This window comes from Panthera leo, chromosome F2 (genome assembly GCF_018350215.1).
Source record: "Panthera leo isolate Ple1 chromosome F2, P.leo_Ple1_pat1.1, whole genome shotgun sequence".
In the NCBI taxonomy this organism is placed as follows: Eukaryota; Metazoa; Chordata; class Mammalia; order Carnivora; family Felidae; genus Panthera; species Panthera leo.
Genome location: NC_056695.1, coordinates 45,001,860 through 45,028,953, shown reverse-complemented (window position 1 = coordinate 45,028,953; position 27,094 = coordinate 45,001,860). Strand labels below are relative to the sequence as shown.

The 27,094-nt window shown below is 47.8% G+C and overlaps 1 protein-coding gene across 2 annotated transcripts; it reads right to left on the bottom strand.

Moving 5' to 3' along the window:
- Positions 1-2,871: 2,871 nt before the first annotated feature.
- On the bottom strand, positions 2,872-10,583 carry OSR2 (odd-skipped related transciption factor 2). Of its 2 annotated transcripts, none has more exons than XM_042924324.1 (4): positions 10,223-10,583; positions 5,396-6,164; positions 4,215-4,314; positions 2,872-3,454 (listed from the first exon to the last, which is right to left on the bottom strand). In XM_042924324.1, exons 2-4 carry the CDS (start codon positions 6,049-6,051, stop codon positions 3,272-3,274), a joined length of 939 nt encoding a protein of 312 aa, XP_042780258.1. In that variant the 5' UTR covers positions 6,052-6,164; positions 10,223-10,583; the 3' UTR covers positions 2,872-3,271. The 2 variants fall into 2 exon arrangements, with proteins under 2 accessions (XP_042780258.1, XP_042780260.1); XM_042924326.1 differs by having other exon boundaries at positions 2,872-3,372.
- Between the last annotated feature and the right edge of the window lie 16,511 nt (positions 10,584-27,094).

Genomic DNA, 27,094 nt, shown 5'->3' with positions numbered 1-27,094 from the left:
AATGTTTCCCAAGTACCTTCCAGGGGTAGGCTGCTCCTCTAGAAACAAAAGTAGGGCAAGGGTACCTGACTGAACATGATTTAAGTGAAGAGGTTCAAACGTCTATGCTAACATCTGACAAATGAACAGTAGAAGAAACTCCCAGTATATGCTTCTGATTTCATCATTAGTAGTAATTAGGCTTATTTATAATTTGAAATTTTAGATTTGTTTGCTTTTTAAATATTCAGTAGTCTTAGAGTTAAACGTTTGTAAGTTTCCTCACGTAAAAGAGGATGTGCCTGGGTAAAATAGCAATTTTAATTACTGCAATTATAAAGCGCTAGTACTACAATGACCTTCATTTCAATATTAGCCTTAATACATGCACCTAACACACATTCATAATTTTACATTAATAATTGGTTACAATGTAATTAATTTTAGATATTATTTTTAAAATCCCACACATGGATTGCAAAATAAGATTAAAGTCACAGCTGAATACTTAACTGTTGTACATGAAGTTCTTCAGCACTGTGGTTATGACTCGTGATATTTCCCATTCCTGGTCTCTGGCCAGGAGTATTGATTCATGAGTTGACTATGGTAGAGGGTGTAAGGAAAACACAGGCTAATCTAAAACTCAAATAATGACTCTTCCCTAAACCAAAAAAAAAAAAAAAAAAAAAAAAAAAAAAAAACCACACCAAAACTCAGTAGATTAATTTCATAAGCTACAAGATATCATTTTCCTTATGATGTCTTATAAGTTTTTCTCACATAAGATTCATTTCCTGCATACTTGAACATTATAAAGAAGAAAACAAAACTCTGCATTTGGAGAGGAAAGAACCCACTGTTCAAAAGTTCCCCTGAGATCATGAGGTGTGGAAAGAGAGAGCAATGAGGCTAGATCTCTTTCTGAGTCTAGATGGATGCTGGCTTCAGGAGTGCAGACTGAAGGAAGGGAGCTATTAAATTAAACCCTAGTACAGGTTTTCAAATTACTAAGTAGTCAAGATCCCAAAATGTGCACTTGTTAAATTAATAACTATATAAACAAATCAACATTAATTTTTGAAATAGTGTGTATCTGGGAAGAGTAACTGCTTTCTCCACTTCCTCTATTTTTTCCTCATTCCCTTCTGATTCCCATTTTTTTTAACTAAAATAAATGCAGAGGAACCGTATTCCTATCTAAATATCCTTGTGACACTGACTTCAAGGATATGCCTGAGCTTGATAGTGAGCAAGGGTCATTCTTTGATAATTGGACTGAACCCTGTGCAATGGAATTCTGACACTTATAGTTGGTTGGGTTGGGTGGGGAAGCGAGACTGAGGACATGGAAATGCCTGCGGGATTAGGGGAGCTCTAGGGACAGTCAATGTGTAACCCTGCCCTAAAGTATTCAAATCTTCTGTGCCAAGGTGGGCAGGATCTTGAGAGAGTAGAGGTAGGGAGGTCACTGAGTTAATTCTATACAAACACAAGAAAACAAACAAGAGTTTCAGTCTTCTAAATACCACACACACATGCACCCTCACACTCTTCCCTGCCCCCTCTCCTCAGTGAAGGCTTGGGCCCATCCCATGTTGGGAAATGCATTTGTGTGAGCATTAGACACACAGGCTTGGTGAGTGGACACTTTGTTGGATAGAATTCATCTCTCATGAGAAGCGTCAGTGACTTCCAGCCAGTTCCCTTGAGAACAGAGTAAGCATTGAATCTGGAACACGTTTGAAACCTCTTTGTAAATTGTGTTGAACAAGGCACTGGCAAAAAATTTGGAATCAAGTCCTCAAGTCCCTATGTACCCTTCTGGAGGATTCTAAAGTACAAACACAGGATGTGATGCCTAGTCCCTAAAGATGAAACATGCCATCTAATACAAATATAAAAATGAAAAATCTGGGAATACCTAATTTACCCTATTGTTCAGTGTTAAAGTCTGTGAGTACCTTCTGGGCTACTGGGCCATGGGTTCCTCTGATGTTCCCTCCTTAAGTTCAGTTATATCCCTTCCAGTACTTCTGCATAGTACTACAGTTTATCTGTATCCAAAGTCTTCCACCCAAATCCTATACAGGTTGTCATGATGCCAGTGTCACATTCCTCAGGAATCATCTGGGAAAGGTTGAAATGCCTCAGAAGATTATGACATGCTTCCCATGAGCTCCACACAGAGTACCTATACTTCTGGCATTTTCCCAGGGACAAAAGACCAACCAGTGATGAAAACTTTGCAAGTGACCTAACTCAAGTTTGCTTTGCAGAGAAATCTGAACCTTCTAGAAGAAAACATCTCCACCCTAGGAAAGCAATATTTTCACAGCTAGTTTCTCCTTTCTCCTCTGGTCCCCCATCTTCTGAAGGTTGTATCTTCCTGCACTCTTCTATAGGAGGATTATTAGACTTCTCTCCTGAAACCAGGGTAAAGTCTCTGTCTACAGTGCTAAATCATAGTGTTCAAAGTCTAATGGTAAGAGAAGTCCATCATAAACTTTGACATTAGGTCAAGGACTTTTCCATCTTGTGCTTTCAGATAGGTCAGTCATGGAGTTGCATGCTATTAACAATCATTATATTGCTTTTTATCAGAAGGAATAACACACAAAGAATTAGAATAAACAAAAGAGGATAAAACCTCGAGGGTATCAATTTTAATATCTGTGAAAACCAAAAATTCCAAATCTAAATTGTCCAATTCAAAAATACCATAACACAGAAAGGGAAGAGCTGAAGTCTCAGTAAGAGAATTGTGAGAAGTCTTATTTTAAAAACCTAGGGATAAAGAAAACCCTCAATGTTGAGTATTTTGGAGGCATCCTACTCTCCCAGAGCCCAGCGGAAGAACAGAAGTTAAATAGCAAGACACTTTTGCAGAAGTGTTGAAACAAACAAGAAAAGGTTTTATTTTGAAAATACACTCTTTAAAGATAAATTTGGCTTCCATTTTCCATATCTAGGTGCATCCAACAAGATACAAAAACAAACAAAACAAAACAACAAAACGAAGACCCACGACATTATGTACAGAGCTCTAAAATGAGCTGTGAATATCTACAAGAAACTAGCATATACTCTTTGTGAAGGGATGTACTTGTGTGGCTTTCTACAGTCCTCAGTCCTCGAGAAGAAGAGTTAACTCCCTGGAGCTGCAGGTGCGGCTACAGCAAGGGAAGAGCTGGGGTCAGTGAGGGGTTGGGGGTGCGACCCTTGGGTGGGAGGCGTGGAGAAGTGTCTGGGGAGGGGAGCAGCGGCGGCACGGGACACATCCTGGGCTTCTCTAGAAGTCCTGCCGCGGGGTGTGAGTCAGGCTGTGCCGCCGCAGATCACAGTTTCGCCTGAACACTTTGCCGCACCGCTCGCAGCTGTAGGGCTTGATGTCTGTATGGGTGAGAAGGTGAGTTTTCAGATTACTTCTCTGATTAAAGGTTCTTCCACATGTGGGACATTTGTGTGGAGATTCCTGTTCAGATGTGAAGCAAGCAAAGGATTAATCCTTCACACCACCACCGCACCCTTCTCAATAGTTTCTGTCTTATCGGTATCACAAGCGTTAACATAACACGCGCACGACAACAAAAGAGGGGACTTGCACGAACAAATCTGGCTCCTAATCCTCCAATCAAGAACGCACTCGCGCAGGCACACACAGAGGCCCGATTACACTGATAAGTGCCGGTGGCCACCGCGGTGGGCTTTGTGATTTCCAGCTCTTTACATTTCATCACCGTGTCACAGGCAGGAAAAGGAGGAAGGAAAAAACTCTAATCCACTCTTAAGGAACGACATTCTCCCGGGTAATAAGGCTCCTCTTTGCTGGAAAATTAAACTATTCCTCAATGTTCTGAAAACTACAAATTATGAGGCCCCTGGGAGAGAGAGCATATGGGATTTCACTATGCCTCCATTATCAAAATTACCTTTATTTCCTCCCAAACACGAAAGCTTTAAATGCAGGGCAGATCAGATGGAAAAAAAAAAAAATCTAAAGTTAGGACTTAGAATAAAGAGAATGGCCTTTTCTTTAAGAAAAATATAATAATGCTTTATGGTAGGTAAGAGTAATTTTTTGCATAAAAAATGCTGAGTGCTGCTTTTCCCCACCTCGAAAACTAAATCTAAACAGAGCCTTTTAAGAGAAAGAGCTTGCCATTGAACACCTTTGTGAGCAAAGATGATAAAACGAAACCAGCCATTGTTTTAAAACAAGAAAACAAACTTACCTGCATATGTAAAGTTTTGTGAACCGCTAGAGTTCTAGACTGACAAAATCCTTTCCCACACTCCTGACATTTGAAAGGTTTTTCTTTGGAATGGATATACCTGAAAATCAATATAAGGTTTCATTGAAATGGTTTTACACCACGGTGAGGAGTTTCTTTTGACAGTTACTCAAAACCAAGTCGTGAAAGGGCAGAAGAAACGGGATTCCCATTATTTATGTTTATAGATTGTATTTTTTTTTTCTCTGTGTAATTCTGTTTATGGTTAACCTCAACTAACAGATTCTTCAAAACATTCACCGGACGCCGGCTTTATCTACACTTGATCGCCCTCTCTGGTGTATTCTGGAGCTCAAAATCGTGCCGAATGAGTCCTTCTTGGTCTCTTCGGTTTTCTCTGGTATTTAAACTGGCCAAATCAGGATGTTAGGCAAGGCCGACTCTAGGGGAACCGATTTTACCCAATCCCTAAACAGCCGCGGAGGATCCCAACAGGAGTCCCAGTGCTGTAGAACTACAAGCAAGAGTCCAAGAAAAGATACCCCACCCCCACTCCTTGGAAGCTTCTACCCGATGAAAACACTTACGTTACAGTATTTCTTCAATTGCCATTTATTAATGCAGAGTTTAAGGTCGTAGGGTGTTGCGGGGTGGGGACCCGTTTCTAAATTCAGTGATCTCAAGACCCCCATAAGTAAAATAAAAGAAAAGTCGCCTTGGCAGGCTCTGGGGCACACCTGGGGGTAGGGAGATAGGGAAAGGAGGGTACCCAGTAGAGGTGGCCCGAGTAGATTTCTAGAAATGGTCTGACAGCAGCTAGAACTGGTACCCACGGTGGGAAGGTCTTTGGGGTCCCTCGGCTTTATTGGCCCCACCCCCCATTGGCGACCCGGAGGAAACTGGGAAACGCATACAAAGACCAACCCACCAGATTGTAACTGCCTAAGAATGAGGAAAGGCCCTTCCGCATCCCAAACCAGGACGCAGCCAGAGACAGAGGAGGAAAAAGGTAACAGTTGGGGGTTAGCTGTAGCTGGCCAGGAATATATATATTCCAAATATATTTGGGAATATATTCTGGTTTAGAGGGGATTTTGGTGACACTTAGACTGTCTATCAGGACTCGGTACTCTGAACAAAGTCGACTTCCCTACCCGGGCCAACCTCTTTTCCAACCTCACCTGTGATCCCGCAGATGATCTTGCCTCCGGAAGGCCTTGTGGCAGATGTCACACGTATATGGCCTCTCGTCCGTGTGGGTCCTCTCGTGGATAAGCAAGTTGTAGGATTTGGTAAAGTGTCTGCCGCAAAACTTGCAGATAAACTCTTTTTTCGTTTTGGAGGGCAACCTCCCTCTGGAGGGCTTTCTGTCCGGAGTCAATTTACTGAGCCCCGAAATGGGGCTGCCTAGCCCCGGGCTCAGCTTGGTCAGGTCTCCCATCTTAGGGGGGTCCTCTTGAGTGGCGGCCACGGCCAAGTTGGCAAAGTCAAAACGGGGCCGGTCTTTGTGCAGGGCTGGGAGGACATGGGCAATGGCTCCCTGCTTGGGGTGGAAGAGGTGGGTGGTAAAGGGCAGAGCCGGGAAGGGGAAGCGTGCGTCCACGAGGCCCTGCGCCGCCGCCATCTCGGTGATGGTGGAGCGGGTGATCTCGTGCACGTTGGGGTACCCCAGCGTCCAGTGGTTCATGTGCATGGTCTGCACGGCGCTGAGACCGTACAAGCCCTGCAGGTGGTCCACCGCGGCGGGGAAGGTGTTCACGGCCTGCAGGAAGGAGTAATTGGTGAGCTGCAGCGACGGGTGTAGCGGGATGGGCGCCGGCAGGGCCTTGCTCCCCATTTTCCCTGGTGCTGGGGGGCGGAGGGAGCCGCCCCTGTCTTCCAGGACTCAGAGGCAGGTGGGCGTGGGGCTCCGGCGAGAACCCAGAGAGACAAAGGCACGCAGAGAAAACCCTAAAAATGGCAGGAGAAGAGAGGGGGAGAGTTGTGACTATTATCCTAGCAGGCTCGGCCTGCCCTTTGGCGCCGGCGCGGGTTACCACACCTTCCTTCAAAGTCCTCCTTCCCACTCTACTCCAGGGCCCCCAGAAGGAGTGGTGAGGGATCCCCACAGCGCCTGCCGTGCGGGTCCGAACCATGCTCAGACCCGAGGCCAGGGTGTCAGGCAGGGCGGGAAGTGGCTTTCCGGCGAGCCGGGCGCCCCGGCGGCCCTTCTGTGGGGGCCCAGAGGAAGGTGGGGTTGGCGGGCACGCACTGAGCGGAAGACCCAGGCCCCGGGAGAAAGAAAGGCGGGCTGGGGGAAGGCGGTGCTTCAGCGGAGGAAGCACCCAGTTCAGCCCATCCAGCCCACCCTGTCCGGCGAAGGTCGGGCAACCGCGACGGCCCGCGACGCCAGCACCCGCAGGCCCAGGGCCGAGCCTCTGTCGCCGCGGCGCCTCCGAGCTCTCCGGGCAACGACGCGGACGGCCCGGCGGAGCCCGGGTGCTGCTGCTCCCCGCGCTGCGCCCCCCGCAGGCCGTTCCGCCGCGTGGTCGCCTTTCCCGCGCTTACCCCGGCCACGCCGCGGGTGCGGGAGCGCAGCCGGGGTGCGCTTCGCGCTCCAGGGCCGGAGGGCCCTCGGAGGGGCCGGTCTCGCCCCGCGTTGACCTCGGAGGTTTTCTTTTTCCTTCCTCTGCCTCAGTCCCATTTATCAGCGGTGACGGGCCGCAGGAAAGAAAAGTGACACCTCTGGAGCCGGTTCAGCCTGGAATCGCCCCCTCCTCCTTCCCAGGAGCCGTCCCCTCCCACCCCCCGACCAAGATCCCTTCCAGATGGTTCAGGCTCTCGGGGGTGGGGTGCGGTGGTAGGGGATACGGGTGGGTGGGCGGAGAACCTCCCTGAGGCCGGAACCCCTTCTCCCAGACTGAGCGCCAAGCTCTCGGGAGGCGGGAGCGGCTTCCCGGCCTGGCACCGGGAGCCGCTCCTACACCAGGGAGGCCTCAGGAGGTGAGAAGAGAGGAGTGGAGAGGAGAGTGGACTCCCTGGGGAAGGGGCAGCAGGGGAGCCACGGAGGGCCGGTTACAGTGCGGCTTTGCCAGCCTGGAGGAAGGTCGTTTATCTGCTGGGAGATGTGTGCGGCCTGGGCCTAAGCAGGGAGCACTCACTCCCCTCTTCCTGCTCCCCCAATGGCAATACAGAGGTCTGATTTCAGACCCCGGTTCCCCAGGACACCCTACCTGCATTTCAGGGAAAGGCCCACCTTTTCCCACCGCCAGCCGCCTTTTAGCAGCGGTTCTGCCAGCTCCTCAGACCTGGGCCTTGCCTTTGAGGGAGGCTCCCCAGGTGCGGGACTCCCAGCTAAGTGCTTGCGAGGGGCCCGCGGATCGATTGGAGCCATTCAACCTTTTAAGCCTGGCTTTTGAACCCAGCCGGAAGGTGGGAAAGTTTGTCCAGTGTTCCTTCACCATCCATCCCTTTACACGCCTGAATCTATTCTAGTGTGCTGTGAAGTGTTGCCCGCGGGTCTGAGGGCAGACTTGGGAGACTGCGATAATGACACAGCGCTCTGACAAGGCAGAATTTGGTCGCTGCCGTGAGGCCCACACCTTCTCTCTCTCCTCCTCTGGAATGCTCAGAGACAGGGATTTATTAATGAACCGCTTCTGCCTGGTCGTATTCGGCCTGGGAGTTCAGACCGGGGGTTAATGAGAGGTGTGGAAGAGTCAGAGGGTCTCAGTCAGACCATTCAACCGAAACTGTAAACCTCCATTAGTAATAAACTTTCCCACCACAAATCACGATTCATTTTTGTTCAGTGGCAACCCTCAAGCCCTCCTAGAAAGGCAGGGAAAAAGGAGTCTACTAACATTCCTAGTAATCTATCTGATTATCTCATTTTCCATTAAAAATAATAAATTACACGTTTATTTCCTTCTTTTTGTGTAATGAGGATTTTCCAGAGATTCAAAATATTATTTTTCCCCTAGTGTTAAAAAGCGGTTTCCCCCATAGAGAGGAAACCGAAATTATTATTTGGGTGTATTCCCAGACTAGATTTCTTAGAAATAAATACAGGAGGCAAAGTATAACTCCCACCACTGTTATGGGGGGGGGGGGTTGTCAACTGAAGGAATATCACCACCTGTAATTTCCACTTCAAATGCACAAAGTGAAATCTGCCATAAACATTATGCATTAATTCTGCCAGCAAAAAGTTGAGTGCCATCTTCCTGCCATTTTCTTCAAATGGTTTGTAACACAAAAATTAGCAACTCCATTACAATTCAGCTCCAAAGCAGCATAAACGTGCTATTTCATAGTAAGTTTTCATTTTAATTTGCAGGACAGATAGTTTCTCCATAGAAGAAGAACAAACCAGTGGTGACTTCAACCCTTTTACAAGCAGAACAACTCTAAATATCCACCAAACACTTTTGCCATAAATAATCAGGGACTTTAGATTTCCACTCTCCCACTGAGTTGCTGGAAATATATGTCAAAAGATGTTTTAAGTCAACGAAGAGAGCTGAAGTACTTTCATTTTGTCTGGAGTGGAGCATGTAGTTCCCACACTGAGCTTCAGGCAGTAACAGAGGTCATCATCCTCTGCTGTCATTTCTCCACTACCCCTTTTCGGACCACTAGTTACTTTTAATTTTACAAGGAAAGAGCCAGTGAAAAACAAATATTTTGGTGAAGCTGAGACTAATTTTCTTTTATCAGTCTTCTTCACAGGTATTTCCAGGCATGAACAGAAGTTTTGTAAAATTTAATTCACTGGCTGTCAACAAGTGAGATGTGTACCTACTAATTTCATTTCACCGAAGCTTTCAAAACATGGGAGAAAAAAGGTACGTGGTAATCTGATAGAGTCTTGCTCTTTGGTAATGCTGTGATTACATTCAGTTATCTAAAAATAAGACACAGTCAGGGGTCATCTGCTAAAACCTGTGTGCTAGTGTGAGAGAAACGACTGATGGATCCATAGGCTTGCTGAATTTCAACCCAAGCCACAATGGAATTTTACATAAATCAGAGCTATAGTCCCAGTAGATATAAGGAGATCATTTAAAAAGTACTAACGATGGCCAGACTGGATCAGGTGAACAGAGGAAAAGGGCCGCGAAGTTCCTGCCCCTTTGCCGCGCCTCTGCCTTTCCAAGGAGTTAATTAAATTAAGATGCCTTCCGCATAATCTGGGTTCTGTTTCTCTCTGCTCCCTCGCTCTCCCTGCGTGAGTAATTTTCTTGTTTTGCTCAGGACTGCAGTTTGTTTAGCTGAGAAAGTAGCTGTCTGCGCCGTTTCGCTTCGGGAAATGCCAGCCCTCTTTTGTTCTCTAGGTTCTAACAGGTAGGGAGACGGATCCCCCCCGCTCCCTCCGCAAACACCTTTTTTCTCCTTCCTTCCTGCAACCGCCACTACTCCTTTCTCTGTTGCTCTTACTCGAGGAGGCGAGCGTTTAAACCCTAAGGGAATTTGCCTTCTGCCCCCTCTCCAGGACTGGAGGCTGGGAGGAAAATCAAAAGCCCAGCACAAGGTTGGAGGATTACCTAGGACTGAACTGTAACTTCCCTCTTGCAACGCGCTGGCTAGGCAGGCACTGTGAGTCCCCGCGCGTCCGCGCTGCGCTGCGCTGCTGCGGCTGCCCCGAGCTGCTGCGGCTGCCCCGGGACGGGTGGACCAGGAATACTGCGGCACCATCAGAAGCACATGGGATTATGGGGTTTTATCTGAGCGTATGTTGAGCAGCTTTCCTAAGAAGCCTTGCCGAACACTTAGATTAAATGTCGCAAAACAGAACTAAAACAGCGCGTACAAGTGTGTGCCGTTGGGTGTTAGCTGGGAGTGGTGTGCCTGGAATCCGATTAAGTGAGAAACACAGTGCCCCAAGATTGCATCCATATGATTTCTTTTCACAGTTCTGAACTTGGGGCACGCGGGACCGAGAATCTGAGTGTCCCCCACACCCCCGACACCCATCCTCCCTTCCTTCCTTCTGGCGGCTGCAGCCCCTTCCCAAGGCGGACACTCACCTCCCTCGGAAAGGTCCGCCTGGGCACCTTCGCTCAGACCCGGCCCAGGTAGTGAGGCGCACGGCTCGGAAAGGTCATTGGGTCCTCGCTGGGCAAACTTCTTTTTCCGAGCGGAATCCCGGGAGCCGCGGACATGATCTGGAGGACGACGAGCAGCAAAAACGAGAGCGGATCCTCGCCTTCGTGGGGGACTGTGGACGTGGAGTTTGTAAAGCCCGGGGGGTGGTTAAGCCGGGGCTCAGCGCTCGTCCGGAACCCCGCGTCTCCGCGAGCCTCTTGCCGCGGACTCCGGGTAAGGTCGGAGTCTGCAGCCTCGCAGGGCCATCACCCTCCAGCAGCGCGCGCTCCGAGCTCTGTCCCCGCCCGCGTCCCTCCCCAGGCTGCTCGCGGCCCGGAGTCCCGGGCTTTAGTAGCAGCCCCGCCTCCCCTTCGGGCGGGCGTCCTGCAGCAGCGCGGGGCCCATGGAGCCTGGCTCCGCCTCCGAGCCCGGCGCCCGCTAATGGTCCACTCTGTTTACTTGTGTTTGGATAGCAACTGAGTCTTAAAGGCACAGGTTTGCTGGAGGTTCCCCTGTTACAGAGATGAACCGAAGGTGACTCAGTTCAAAATTCACACACAAGCAAAGCCCACCCCCTTCCTTCTCCGTGCCACTTTTCCTTACACTGTTAGAAACCAAACAACTGGTTCTCTGCGTCCTGAAGACCCTGCAGAGAAACCCAAAGGGCTTTTTGTAGTTTTACTTGGCGCGCTCGCCGGATTAATTTCCACATCTTAACACGTTTAATATAACTATCTTCTCCGTAGGGTAAAGTCAATCAGTTCTAGATTGTATATTCCAGCATATATCACCCTTCCTTCAATTTTAAATGCTGCTTTGTACATACTTTTTGTAAATTATGACTATATCTGTAGTCTGCTCTTGCTTGCTGTTTTCAAAACGAAGTTTGTTTTTAGAGGTGACAATTGACTAATTTCGTAATTACTGCAAAGACATGTGGAATGTCCCAGAAGAAATTTCTTCCAGTATTCAAGGTTTAATCAGCCAGTGTACATTTTATAAGCAGTTAACCAACTTGGTTAAAGGGGTGGGCATCTGCAACCCATTGGCAAACAATAAAGAATCCATCTGGAATGGGTGAAGAACAATCACTTTAAATTTTTAGGAAAATACTATTGTAGCTTCTCAAAACGTGTACATCTTCATTTCCAGCAAAAAAAAAAAAAAAAAAAAAATGCAGTTCACTTTTCAGTCTCCAGGAAAACTTAATCGAATTTGAAGTGTAGTGATAAAATTTTCAGGTTCTTCTAAAGGTTTGGTCCTGGGTAAGCGTAATTGCAGAACGCACTTCAGCTAAGCCGTAAGTAGGGTGACCTAGTGACAGAAAGGGAATGACACACTCATTTTAAACAGCCTCTTTCCAGATGAGATCTGTGTGAGCAACACTGAAGAAAACGCCTTTCGTCCCAGACGAGTCGCCAGAGGGGATTTGCGTTAGCCCCCGGCAAGTTCGCGCTTTGAGGGGCGCCAATCTTCCAGCCCAAATGCTGTGTACAATTCAAAAGTGTTCCGTCAAAAGATGGTGTTGGATGTGCCGCCCCAAAGGACAATTACAATAATCTCATCGTGTGGGGAAGTGGGTAAATATAAGCAGAAGCCTAAAATTTGTCAAAAGGTTAACCAGTAATTGGTGAGCCAGGCAGAAGCTACGAGATATTATATTAATAAGATACAATTCCTTCTATTTTATTTATGTCCAGATGGATGGAATTTTTCGTTCTTCTGATAAAACATAATTCAGGGATAGTAGATCTTTTTTTTCCTTTCTTTCCAATTTCAAATTCTCCAAGGTTAAAAAGTGAGTTTGGAATAGCGAGCCAAGTGTTTAATATCCTTCAGCATTTAACTGCTTAAAGTAGATTTGACAAACAGCATGGAAGTAGAACGCGTAGGAGTTTAGGTTTTTTTTGTTTTTTTGTTTTTTTTTTGTTTTTTTAAACAACAAGTTTTCCCTAGAGGGTTCTTTAGGGGTCCTTTCATTTCAGCGCTCAGTCCTGAGTTCCAACTACCGGGATGCCTGCGGTCCCCTCTCTCTAACCACCTCATTCCTTCCGCAGCTTTTCTCAATTTGGAAGATTTGGAGGGAACTTTCTCTTCTTTCAGACCCCCAGGACACACACTCCCGGGTGGTGACCTGAAGAGTGTTCCTACGCTTCGTATTTCCTCTTCCAAAGTGGAGGCAACTCCCCAGCGGTCGGCTTCACACCTTCCCACCCTGTACGAGTGTGTGCAAGGAGCCGCCTGCTTTTCCTGCCGGGTAGACAGAAATTCCAACTTCCTACGAGCATCGCCCTCTTTCCGCAAACCTCCTGGGCCCAGGTTTTTCATAAACGTGTTTACCTCGCCCACCCCAGCCTCTGAAGTTCCACAGTGTTGTCTGGGCTACGCCGGCCCGAGGGCTGCTGTTGCTTGAACGGTAGGGAGGAGTCGACGAGTTCCGGGCTTTGCTGGAAGACGCTTCATGGGGCAGCGCCTCGGGAGCCTCTAGGCCTGGCCGCTGCACTGGGCAGGTGCGCGCCCCAGGCCGACAGCAAGCGGGGGGCTGAGCGCCGCGCTGCCCTGCACGCAGGGCTCTCCCCGGCCATCTCTGCGCCCACCCCGGTGGGGGACCTTGAGTTTCTCCAGGCTCAGCCCAGGCGAGCCCCTCGCCCACGCCAGCGTCTAGAGCGCACGTTTTGTGGAGGCCCACCCAGGAGCAGCCTCGCCGGCCGGACTCCCCAGACGACAACGCCCCGCTGGGAAGATAGGCCACCCGGCCCTCGGCGAGTTGTGGGGTCCGTGTGTGCCGAGAGGGAAGTCCTGGAGCCTACAGCGGCGCAGCTACTCAGGGGGTCTGAGTCTCTGCGCAGCGGTCTCATTCTCCCTGCGCCCTCCCGGAGCTGCGCCGCCGGTTCACTCTGACATTTCCGCCAACTCGGTCATCTGCTGTCCTCGCTCTGGGTTCTGGGTTTTCGACACCAAGGTCGCTTCCAGGGCAATGGCTAACAGACCGACGAGGAGCGCGTGAGCAGTTGTGTTCAACCCCGAACTGCTGAAAGTTTACGCCCCCGGAGGACTCGGCGAAGGCCGGAGAGAGGAAACGCAGAGTTGGAGGAGGAGGGGGCCCGCAGAGTAGTCCCCTCTCCCCCTCCTCGGCCCACCCAGGAGGCTCTGCCAGTAAAGCAGCGAGCAGGTGTCAGACAACAGGTTTCCTTGCAGTTGACTCCGAGCCTCTCCCACTCTGACCGCGCGCTGCGGACATCCTAAACGTGTTTACCCCTTAAGATACAAATTATGGTAACCCCATCTTTTTTCTCCAGGGATCCCAGCTGCCATTACCTCTGTGGACTGGCCTCCCTTCTCCCCAGACTTCCTCAGCCTCTTTAGGGCGGAGACCTTTTGCATTTGAACTTCGCGCACTGTTAGCCGCTTTCCCTCCCACCTCCAGCCCCGAGGAGCGGGAAGCCCAGGTATCCTCTGGGCTTGGGCGCTGTGAGGAGGTCTGCGAAAACCTAAAGGAGGATCGCGGGCATTGGGCTCAGAACTGAGGGTGTGGAACAGGGACCAAAAGACTAAGAATTTTATCTTTTAGAAAAGTATGTTCGAGTCGGCGCTCTACACTGGGATGGGCTGGGAAAGTGCAGTCGCGGGTAGAGCTCCGCGGCCCGCGGGAAGGGCCGCAGCGCCCCCTGGAGGCAATTGCCGAGCACTACCTGTCGCGGGCGCCGGGGGCGGCCACCCGGTGAGAGTGCGGAGCCGCCAGAGACCCCGCTGGCCGCTGGATTCCTTTCACCTCGACCTGGGCCCCTTTGCTGTGGAGGAAGAGTCCTGTGCGCCGCAGGGTTTCTGGGGAGAAGGCCTTGGCCTGCTGTCAGGCCCTAACGCTGGGGCCTTGGTGAACGCCCCGCGCGGTTCCTCCTCCCGCCGCCCCCCCCCCCCCCCCCCCCCACCTTCTCGACTTTTTGCCTGGAGAGAATTTCTAAGACAAGTTTTCGGACTCACGGCGCCGCTCTGGGAGGCTCTGACTTTCGCAGGGCAGGGCAAGACCCCAGGTCTGACCCCAATGCAAGGAGTTCGTGGGCGGTCCTGTTCTGATCAGCTCAGATTCCAGCCGATTCCAAGGCCTCAGACATTGTCCCTGTGGGAGAGGCAAGAGAGTTTCTCTGGGGACCGTATTAGGAAAGGCTGACCCACTCCCACGACTTACGCTTCCTCCTACCCCATCATTTGACGCCCTGTTGGGAATGGGTCTCCTGGACCGACCATGCTCTCCTTAAGGCCGAGAGCGGGAAGAGGCGCGTGGCGAGGCTCCCAGATCGCCCCGGGAGGCTTCCCGGAGCAGGACGTAGCGGAGGGGTGTGGGTGCTGAGGGCCACTCGCCGCTTCCAGCCATCCAATCCCTGGGCCCAGCCACCTCCTGAATGGGGCCAGGCCGGTCAGCCTCAGGCAGCGCTCTCCCTGCGTCTGTGCCCTCGCTCAGCTTCACTCCGCTGGAGGCCGAAGCTGGCGCCCCTCCAGCCGCCGGTTTGCGTGGCACCGAGTCACCGGGAAGGGGGAGCTGTCTGCGTAGGCCTTAGATCGGGTCGGATCTACGTGGCCGTTGCAGGGGTGGGCGAGCTTAGGGGGAGACCCTCTTGTAAGCCTGGGTCCCATCGGTGTTTGGCTTTCTCCGATGCCGAAGCAGCGAGGACCAGCGCCGAATCCAGGCCGCCCCGCGATCCGACAGCCTTTCTGGAGTCGCGTGGTGTTGCGAAGGCCCTGGCGCTTGAGAACGGCTCCGCGCCTTCGTGCTGCGCGGAGTCTGGAGAGGTCCCGCTGGGGGGCAGGAACAGGTAGCAGCGTGGGCTGGCTCGGCACGTGCTGGGCGCGGGCGGAGCACAGAGGCCGGGAGGCAGGCGCCTGTAGCCAAGGGCATGGGCTTGGGCCAGTGTGCCGGGACAGGGCGCGCGCTCAGCGTCAGTGCCCCCAGGGAAGCGGATCTCCTGAAGTTTGCCTCGAGAGAGCCTGGTCAAAGCCTACGCTCCCGAGCCAAAGGACAGCTTCGAATTCAAGGTGCTTTTCTAACGGAGCTCGTTGGTGTTCGTGACTAAGAAGACCTAAGCATCAGAGGACAAGACCCAGGAGCTTCCCAGGAGGGACGGCCCTGTGGCTGGTGCTGGGGCACCTTCACTCGCCCAACGTGGGACTGTCCCAGCCCTCGCACTCCGAAAAGATACTCAGCAAAGACTAGGACAGAATCTGCAAGCCTATTTTTGTTACGCTTTCACTTAAAATACAAACAGACAAACAAAGTTACTTGCCAACGCTTTAACACTGGGAAAATTCAAACGAAAAATCTTGATTTCCAATGGGCTCCCATCGCTATACCGCGGTGAGCTAGCTGGATCGGAGCAGTTGTGCTGTCGGTTCTCTGCAGTCTGTTTTTTAAATGTATTAGATTACCTTGGAGTTTCCAGTACTCGCTGCAGAGGTCATTCCCCTGGGACGCTGGGATCCGTCTTAAAGTGCGGTCCAATAGCATCAGCAATGTCTGGAACTTGTTAGAAATGCAGATTCTCTGGCCCCACTTACTGACTCAGAAATTCTGGGAGTGCGGCCCCGAGAACGAGAACTGTGTTTGAACAAGCCCTCCAGGTGAGTCTGATGCACACCAAAGTCTGGGAACCACTGACCTCGATCATATTGACATTGAGGGCCATCGCGGGTATGCGGAATTATTTTTCCCTCTATTCCTTTCTCCCTCCTTGCCTTCATTTCTCTTTCCACCACAGACTGCAGACGTAAACGTCTGGCCTGGGGCAGCTATTTCATTCATTCATTCGCTCATTCATTAGTTCATTCATTTATTCATTCACCTGATTTCCAGAGGTACCTTCCAAGTCCTTGGAGATTTGCAGAGGATTGTCAAGGGATCTAGGCGCGAACCCTCCCTTCATGGAGGCAGGTCGGGATGTGTGGGCAAGAAGGAGGGAGAGAAAGCAGTATGGGTGCCTTCTCATTTCACGGCCAGTTTGTTGTTGTTGTTATTATTATTATCTAATACAGGAACTGGTATAATTTCAGGAAATGTCCCTATTAGGGACCACACATGTCATCGCACTTCATTTTAGTTTCAGACCTTTTGGGACTCTCCACTCTTTCCCTTGCCCAGTATTCTCATGATAGTATTCCCCCCACCCCCACCCCCACCCCCATTTTCCATCACATCTTAGTGGTTCTGTGAGTCTGCTGCATACACTTCTCACACATCTTGACACACACTGCCCACACTCTCCCTGTCCTCCCTGCACTGGGTCAGAGTGCCTGACACCAGCTGAGAGGAGCGAGTGTCACAACCTGCGGATCCTGTCTGGACCTGGGCTGGAAGCTTCTGTGCCTTTGGGTTTCCCTGAGGCTGCACAGGACGCTCTTAGGGCAGCTGAAACTGACATGCATGGTCTGCTCACAGACTCTGCACTCACTGATTCCCACTTGCTGCCTTCTTGCATCTTGGGGTCCTTGACTTCCCAGCTTCCTGAGGTCAGGTACACCTGGGTGTTGATGTAGAGATCCTCCACCTGCAGATTTGTCACCTTAAGACTGGGTCAAATCCCATTACCCTTTGCATGGGAGTATAAGACTCATTTATTCCCCCCCCCCCCCCCCCCCCCAGTATGTAAAACTTTGAATGAAACTCCAACTTGGTAATTTTCTTAATGCCAGATCAACCTCAAACTTTCACCTTGCACTTTCTCTTCAGAACCCTGACTTGAACTTCTGTTCTTAGCCAGGCAAAGAGCCACCCCCGCTGGACCACTTGCTTTCCTCAAGATTTTCTGTTTATGGGCAGTGAGAACAATAGGAGACCCTGACTCACAAGCAGTGGCAGGTCCTTAAAAAACAGGATCTCTTGTCTATTGGAAGCCTCTTGTCTATTTTTAGATTCAGGAAAAAAAAAAAAAAAGATTGCATTTTAGTGAGCCAGTGCAGGGAAGCCACTGAAAAGGCACAAAAAAATGAATTTTCATATTGACCATAATCACAAATTGTATAAGAGTACTCTGCTCCATTGTGACAAAGGTTGCTATTTTAATATGTCGTTTTCTTTTGGGGATTTTGAAAATATGAAATGTATGATGGTCAAGAACATGATAATCTCTTTACAACCTGTGATCATATTTCTTAACAGGATTTTGCTTTCCAGTGCAGATGGTTTGACACAGTAACATTCAAAGCCGCCAGCACTTAGTTAGGAAATACCAAGGCCAATATTTGAATACAGATACAAGTTTTAACAAAGAAAAATGTATATCCCTGTAGCTGTTTCCCTGTGAATATTCCCCAGAGGATTAATACACTATTTTTGAATCAAAGCCAAGTCAGCAAACTCTAAAAGTGTCTGTGAGGTGCCAACTCATAAGGCACATAGAATTCTTTGTCACCAAATATTTTTGAGTGTCTACTTTGTGCCAGGTTCTAGGCACTTGTGTTATTGAGACCCTGAATTTCATCCTGACTTGGGAGTGGGGCAAGGACAAGAAAGGTAGGTTTTTTAAGGCTGGTTTCCTCTGGTTTTGTTAAATTGTTAAAGTATTTCTCCTTAATAGCAGTCTTTAAAACGTTTATTGAACTCTCTCTCTTACATTTTTAGATCATTTTTACAAGTTGAGGAGAGAAAGGCAGTATTTAAGCCAGCTCATTTATTGGAAAATGAATGCCAGCACAGCCTTAACTTTTGGTTTTCCAACTGGAAGACCTTAGTATCATGACAACATTTTAGAATAATGTTATTTCCATCATGCCAGGTGATAATTTAGCTGTAGATTCCTTATGATTGGTGACCACTGGCTCACTTCAAGCCTGTTTTCATGTCCTGACTCTGCAGGGAGACACAGGGGGGAAAAAACAAACAAACCACCACACTTCTTCCCCTGACACCCTTGCTGGAGGCAGGGGTAAAGGAAGTAGCAGACAGCTAGGCTGGCCCCATACTCATTGTTCCTTGGGAGAACTTAAAGCAGGACCAGCTCAGATCCAGCTGGCTTCAGAGAATCCAGGTCTTGCAATGAAAGATGAGCTCCATTATCTTTGCCTCTAAGTTCAAAACCTAGACAACTTCCGGGAATCGGGACACACAGATACAAGAAGCGGAGAGGCTCCATTCTATTCTTACCTCGAGTACTGTGTCACAATGGCTGGTCACACTGCCTATCTTAACCACATACTCCATGTCACAGTGCCTGACCCCTCTTCTCATGTCCCCTCTCTCTCTACCCTCCCCAGCCCATGCCTGGCAAATGGGCCTGCCTCCAGGAATCAGTCTGGGTGGATGCTCTGATGTCAGGACACCAGGCAGCAGCGTTTCTAACATGTGTTAGACCACGGTTGCCTTTTCCTTTCCCTGGAAAAGTACACAAAGTGCAAGTTGTCTCCCAGGCCATGAGGCACACATCCAAATGCCCTACGTGGTGGGCCCGCCCAGGCCCAGGAGAGCGTGGAGGAGAACACGAGTGTGTCATATGGGTGTGTTCACCAGTTCTGCTCCCCTCCATCTCAGCCTTGACCACATTCTTTTGACAGGCCATATGGCCTGGGAGTGACCTGGAATATATTAGGAGCATTGGCTTGTAGAACCCTCGCAGAGCAAGGGAGCAATGACAGAGTGGGATTTTAGACTTGTTAATTCATTTAACGTATTTTATTTATTGGTGATGTTTAGTATAGTAGGTCTTGTGGTAGGTGCTGGGGAGACAATGAATAAGGAGCTATGGTCTAGTGGAGAGACAGACAAATAAACAGGTAATTATGATACAGTAGGAATAAGAAAACCTGGATCCAAGGTCCCTAGTTAATAGTCTATTATCTTTTTTTATGTATGTTTATTTATTTGTTTTTCAGAGAGAGCACAAGCGGGGGGGGGGGGGGCGGGTTGGGAGTGGGGAAGGGGGCGGGGGGAGGTACAGAATCCAAAGCAGGTTTCAGGCTCCAAGCTGTCCCAGCAGAACCTGATGTGGGGCTTGAACCCACAAACCATGAGATCATGACCTGAGCCGAAGTTGGATACTTAACCGACTGAGCCACGCAGGCACCCCAAAGTCTATTATCTTGAAGAAGTTATGCCACTTATTGGAGCCTTAGTTTCTGAATCTGCTGATAAAAAATACTCTGAGGGTTAAACGACATGTATATCAATGTTATAAGTAGTTACAATTCTTTCTTATCCATTAACATGAACTGACCTCATCGGTCCCCAATTATTTTTCACACTCCTCCAAGGACTTGGGAAGGAGATCAAGGGGAAGAAATTTGACCCAGTGCCTAGTATCTAGTGGTCAAGAGTACAAAAATTAAGTCACTGCAGCAAGTATTTCTAGAGAAAAATGTCATCTGCCTTGACAGTAAGATATCAAGGGAAATTTTCACTGTTTACTGAAAAGTAGGAACACTATACTATGTTGTATATTAATTACATTCTGTTGTACTCTGTTATTTTGTCTTATTGCAATTAGAGAATACATGGAGTAAATTTATGAAGACTAGATTTTTTAAATGTTTATTTATTTATTTATTTATTTTAATTTTTAAAAATGTTTTATTTATTTTTGAGAGAGAGAGCCATAGTACGAGTGGGGAGGGGCAGAGAGAGAGAGAGGAAAACACAGAATCTGAAGCAGGCTCCAGGCTCTGAACTGTCAGCACAGAGCCCAACGTGGGGCTTGAACTCACAAACTGTGAGATCATGACCTGAGCCAAAGTCAGGTGCTTAACCAACTGAGCCACCCAGGTGCCCCTAATGTTTATTTATTTTTGAGAGAGAGAGAGAGAAAGAGGGAGTGGGAGGGGCAGAGAGAAAGGGAGACACAGAATCCAAAGCAGCTCCAGGCTCTGAGCTGTCAGCATAGAGCCCAACATGGGACTTGAACTCATGGACTGTGAGATCATGACCTGAGCCAAAAGTTGGACACTTAACCGACTGAGCCACTCAAGCGCCCCAAGGAATAGATTTTTAAGCTTCAAAGCTATCATTTTGGATATTTTCTCTAATGAAACAATGATACAATTAATTTTGGGATGTTACCTTTTTTTTTAAAGAAATCAATCTGCGTTTTTTTTTAATGTTTTATTTTTCATTTTTGAGAAAAAAAACAGAGCATGTGTGGGGGAGGGGTAGAGAGAGAGGGAGACACAGAATCCGAAGCAGGCTCCAGGCTCTGAGCTGTCAGCCCATAGCCCAATGTCGGGCTCAAACTCACAAACTGTGAGATCATGACCTGAGCCAAAGCCGGACACTTAATGGACTGAGCCACCCAGGTGTACCCCCCCCCCTTAAAAAAAATGGGATGCCATTGACATATGAAATCTTAAGAGGAGGGAAATTGTATCCGTTAGAAGACAATTGAGCTATGAGTATTAGAAAATCCAAAATCACAGGGGTTTAAACAACTGAGAAGTTAATTTTTTTTAAGATTTTATTTTTAAGTAATCTCTATACCTAATATGGGACTTGAACTCACAACCCCAAAGTCAAGAGTCCCATGCGTTACCAACTGAGCCAGCCAGGCACCCTATCAACAGAGAAGTTTATTTATCTCTCACACAAACATAGGCAAGCCAGAATCAATATGGTGGCCAGCTCCTTGATTATCAGGTACTTGGACTCCTCCTATCTTGTTGTTCCACAACGTCAAGAAATGATTTTCACCTTATAGTCCAAAATCACTGCATTCCAGCCAATAGCAAGGAGGAAGACATAAAGGTCAAGCACCCCTTCTTTAAGGAGATTCTACAGAAATCAGAACCTCGACGCACAGCTACACCCAGCTGCATGGGAGGTGGGCAAATGTAGTCTTTGGGTGGCTATATGCTCAGCTAAAATTCAGGCTTCTATTACTAAAGAAGAAGAAGAAGAGAATGGATATTGGTTGATGCCAACAGTCTCTGCCAAGGATGTCTAGGACTGGTATTTGACTCTTTATATACGTATATGTGTTTGTACCATAATACTGTCATTGGTTCCAGATAGTGTTCACTGTCCCCTTTGCTGCTTTTATGGTTTTAAGCCCTATACTGAGTGGCCAGGATTCTGTTTTGGAATCCCTCAGCGTGTTGTCACTACTTAATTGTGGCTACTGGTGTGTGACTTTCTGCCTAGAGTGGGGAGGTGTGAACAAAGAAGGTGGGTGAGGTTTTGGAGACAAGAGGTGTCAGGACTTGCCTGGAGATGACCTTGTTGTGGGTTGTGAGGAATACCACCGGTACCGCGTGGCAACATTCCTTTGTGGGATAGGTCCTGAGGTGTCAGGAGGGCCATGTGAGTGGGTCTTCTGCAGGAATACTTCACTTTTATTCTTGGAATATGGGGTGAGAAATGAGACAGAATCCTAGAGGGGAAGTGGAAGCCTTAGATCCTTTGTGGTCCTGTCACCATGTAAAGCAGGTTGGGGGGGCAGCTGCAGAAGCCAGGATCTGACTCTTTACACCGGGGGCAGCCGAGGCTGCTGCGAAAATGTGCAGCTCAGTTGCCCCGAGGGGCAGAGTGAAAACTACAATTGGACCCCACACACAGCACAGCTCAAGGATAATCCCCCCACCCCTTGGCTGCAGCCCAAGGACGATTTCCAAAGAAAAGTGAGGAGAGACTTAATCACCATTTTAAAGATTTTTTTTAAGTTTATTTATTTTGAGAGAGAGAGAGAGAGAGAGAGAGCGAGCATGTGTGTGGGGGGAGGAGGGGGAGGGGCAGAGAGAGAGAGGGAGACTGAGGATCCCAAGCAGGCTCTAGGCTCTGAGCTCTCAGCACAGAGCTCTACGCTGGGCTCGCACTCACTGTGAGATCATGACCTGAGCCGAAACCAAGAGTAGGACGCTTAATGACTGAGCCACCCAGGCGCCTCAGGACTTAATTACCATTTTAAATTGTCCTGGCCTGACCTCTCTGCCTGGTAAACTTTTCTTCTGAGCCTTACCCCATGTTAATATTTACAGGCTTGATTCTCCCCTCCAAGCCTAGGAGAATACTTATCAACACACATGAATTTCCAGGTATAGAGGGCGGGGAGTGGCAAGGGCCTGTGGATCCCCAGTCTCACCTGGGGTACCTCTGCAGGATGCTGCTTGGCTTGGGGCAAGTCTGAGCATGGAGGTCACATGCAGAGCATTAATGCCAGTGTGCGGGGAGAAAGATTCTTTCCCTTCAGAAACATCTGGAGTGACACGGAGGACATAGTTATACACATTTACACGAGCCTCAGGGGATTCCCATGCCTGAGAGAACTGGCTAGATAGTTCCTATTACACATTTATTTCCTTAAAGGAGGTATTTTATATTCTACCCTGTAATTCTATTCCTTTGGCTCCCCACCCTGCTAAAAAGGAAAAGAACATACAGTCCAAACAATTTTTAAAACCAAGGTTTTTTCCCCCTCCAAATAGTAAATGTGCACAATTCGTGCAGCTTTTACACACATCTGTAAGCGATGAGTTGTTTATACCAGCCCTTACAATATTTTAAAAATAAAGTATAATGTTTTTCAGTCTGTATACAATAGAATTTTCGTTTATCAACCCCCCACATGCAAATGTATTTCCCCCTTTTTAGGGTGTAATTACGTGTCTAAATAGTAACGTACACAATTGATGTATAGGAAGGACATGCATGTTTTACAGCAAACATACCAAAAGGTTGCAAGATACTCATGTTGATTCTTTAAAATACAGTTACTAATAACCTGCAGATTTAGACAAGGCCACCTAAGTTGGTTTGACCCTATTGTCTGTGTTGGGTTTAGAGGATTTAGGACCATGGGATGAGAAATTATTTTAGAGACAACATAATTCAATTCCATCATTTTGCCTGTGTGGTCACAGAGGCCCAGGAGGACAGAAAGTTTCTCAAGCCAGTTGACTTTCAATGGCCCACAGCTGGACCTCCTGGTTCCAGGAGGGCCTCTTTCTGTTATACTTCGCAGTCTCATCTAGATTGCAGCTACAATTTCTCTCCAAGGAAAAGGTGTTGACTTGACCCCAGTAGTCTGCTGTGCCACATCGTGAGCCTGTGAGTACTCGACTCCAGCCTCAGCCACCCTCCAGACTTAGCTTTCCCAAGTGTGGGTGGAAGACCAGCAGCGTTGGCCTCACCTGGGGCTGGTTAGAAATGCAGCCAGACCCACTGAATGAGAATTTTAACAAGATCCCTGGGTGATTTCCCTGTAGATTAAATTTGGGAAGAACTGCTCCATAACCGTATCTACTGCCAGACTGTTTCCCTAAAGATCCGTTTGATCACTTTCCTCTGATCCATCAAGAACCTATGATGGTCTCCTATTGCTTATCTGTTTCTATGCGAATGTTTTAAATGTCCAGTCTCAATGTACGTATTAAACTTGATAAGTACAGTTTCCCTCCTCATGCAAGAGACTTTCTCTATAGATGGATTTGGGAATCTAGGTATTTAAAGATCTCCCCAGGTAACTAGCTTTCCTGGGTCCCTAAATCGGCTGTTTGAAAAATATTGATCCAAAATGTTGCTTTGGTATAACTTAGAACAGGAAAACCTTGGAAACCAACAAGCACTTCTCCATGCTACCTTGTTTTCCTTAGATGCCAAATCACAAAAATTATTTTCCTTCTGATTATATTTTTTCATATCTTTCTCTTTCATTGACTTTTCACTTTCTCCCAATTTGAAAAGATAAACTATGCTTGATTCCCAAATTTCCTTTTCCACTTCCTTGTTAATCATTACTAATAGGAGTGAACACTCCTGAAGGCCTATTTAAACCATTCTGAGATCCAGTCATTGGTTCATCTGGCTGCTTTATCTGATATTCCAGTGATCACCAGGATTGATTTGGCTCATCTGGTTTGCTAAGTGCACCTATCCCACCATTCCCATCATTCCATTAAAGTCCCTTCTGATGTTGTGCTTTGGTCAAAAAGAACAACATTCTCTGAGTGAATCGAGGTTAAATCAATCAATGAGCTCCAAATTTTAAAGAAAGCTCTTAACCATGGTTCCCAGCTCTGAACTTATGCTAACAGATTCCAAAACAGGGTATTGTTGTATACACTAGAGGGTAATCTATTTCAGTGTTCTTGGTTGGGTTTTTTTTTTTTTTTTTTTTGTAAGATTTATTTATTTTGAGAGAGAGGTGGAGGGAGGGGCAGAGAGAGAGAGGGAATCCCAAGCAGGCTCTGTGCTGTCAGCGCGGACCCAAACCCACACACTGTGAGATCATGACCTGAGCCGAAACCAAGAGTCTGATGCTTAACTGACTGAGCCACCCAAGCGCCCCACGAGTGCTCTTCTCTTACAAGGCAATGATTTAGGGCAGGGCCAGTCGACAGAATTTTTTGTACTTAGAAAAGACTGTTAGCAAACCCAGTTTCTCTCCTGGCTGTCCACTGTTACCTCATTACAATGGTGATGTTATCTGCTGAGTATCTGGGCTTACCACTGACCACAGCCGAGGCCTGGCCATTATTTGCTCAAATGATTTTCTCCTCCTCCTCCTCCTCTCTCTTTTTTTAAGTTGAATGTGTGCAAGATGGATCACGCTGGGGCAGGGTTGGGGTGGGGGTGGTTATTCCACTGAGTACAACGTGTACTTTTTCAGCATTGTGCTACTTCCATAAAGTAGACTTTATGAGCTGTATGCTTGCATTTTTGTTTTCTGAGTTATTGTTCTCTATCCTGCAATTGTTCTATTAATTTGATAGTATATGGTTTCAGCCAAACATTTGTTCCAAATTCTGCCAGAGCAAAGGGAAGTTTCCAGACAAAATCCTGCCCAAGAACCCTCTTCTTCTTTTTTTATTTATTTATTAAAAATTTTTAAAAAATATTTATTTATTTATTTTTTGACAGAGAGAGAGAGACACAGCATGAGTGGAGGAAGGGCAGAGAGAGAGGGAGACACCGAATCCGGAGTAGGCTCCAGGCTCTGAGCCATCAGCACAGAGCCCAGTGCGGGGCTCGAACTCACAAACCGCGAGATCATGGCCTGAGCCGAAGCCGATGCCTAACCAACTGAGTCACCCAGGCGCCCCTCTGCCCAGGAACCCTCTTCTTAAGCAAGCAGAACTTCTTCAACCCACTGCACCATCTCTTCAGGGGCATTCAGGAGCTGATTGGGGTCAATAGTTGGGTGCTGACTCAGGTCGTTTCAGGATACCCAGTCTTTCCGTGACAAGGCACATCCACAGGCAATTCTGTAACCAGCTGGGCAGCAGGAACATGGGTCAGACAGAAGCAGTGCATTAGGAACCAGATCTGGATGTTGAGAAATGAAGGACAAAAACTTGTGGGGTCAGCTCCTTCGTTCTAGGGCTGAGCATTTTCCTTCAGGCGCTGTGTAGGCCAGGTCACCCCAGAGTGACATTTACATTCCACTCAAGTAGTCCGCTTTTGTGATTCCCTGGGGATTTTCATGAGTCTAGAGGTCACTGTCTCTGACAATTAAGCTTTAAAGTTAATTCCCAAGATAAATAGAGCAAATTGACACCACTTTGGTTGTAATTTTTCTTGCTCCAAACTCTAAAAGACAACAGGGAATCAGCTGCCAGACCCGGTTCCTGGAAATTCAAGAAACACAGGCATTTTTTATCTTCTACCTTTCTAAATGAGGCAGTTTAGGGCCATCAGAAACAACAAAACCCATGTAAACGTCTTAATTCTACCATTTTGCTTGCATCTCTGAGAAGACAGAGAATCATTGTTTCCATTTTTTTTTTTTAAAGCTACGTAAGTAGTGGTTTCTTTTTAAGCTAGAATGATAGAGTTGTAATCTTTTTAATTCAGACCTTGCAGCAGAAAAGCTGGGCTTACTTGTGAGCTGTATTATTCAGTTACACACTGCATGGAACAGGGAAAGTAAATAGCTGAACACATACTTTATAATTACACGCAGGGGGAATTCAGAACTGCAGTGTGGGGAGCGGAGTTTGGAGGCCTGGGCCGGCAGCTGCAGTTTCTGGCTTCCCTCTCACACGCTCCGGGGCTGAGGGCACAAGAGAACAGGAACCTGGAGACCCCAACAGGAGCTCCGTAGTGAGGGGAGTTGAGGTGCACTGAGCAGAAAAATGAAGGGTCTGTCACTCTGGGCCTCAGCTAGCAGGAAAATAATTAGGATTTATAGAAGAAAATGTGCACCTATGCAGGAACTCCAGACGTTTACTCCACTATTTCCTAGCTGGTGTTCAGGATGCCTCAAGATTTTAATAATTTTGCTGAGGAAAAAAGATTCTGGTATCATGTAAGCTTGGGTGGCTCAGTCAGTTAAGCATCCAACTCTTGGTTTTGACTCAGGTCATCATCTCACGGTTTGTGGGGTCGAACCCCGAATCAGGCTCTGCGCTGACAGTATGGAGCCTGCTTGGGATTCTCTCTCTCCCTCTCTCTCTGCCCCTCCCCCACTTGCTCTCTATTTCTCTCTCTCTCAAAATAAATAAATAAACATTAAAAAAAATCTTGAGAGAAGTTGTATACTAGATTTCCTAGTGAAGAGTCAAAACTGGTGTCGGCACAACCCAAACTCTGAGATGTCTGTCCTACAGTTAAAGATATCTGTTTAATGTGGTCTTCCCCACCTCTATTTGATTTCTAAGGTTCATTTCGCTACAAAGTTCTAAAAGTTTCTGTTGAGTAAGCAAAGCAATTTCTACTTTTTAAGCTAGTTCATTTGATGACAGAGAAAATTGTGATAATTCAGACTTTAAATGTTTCTTTATTATTTCTTTTTTGAGAGAGTGTGTCAGTAGGAAAGGGACAGAGATAGAGGGGGGCACAGGGTCCGAAGTGGGCTCTGTGCGGACAGGCTGACAGCAGCAAGCCTGATGTGGGGCTTGAAGCCATGAAC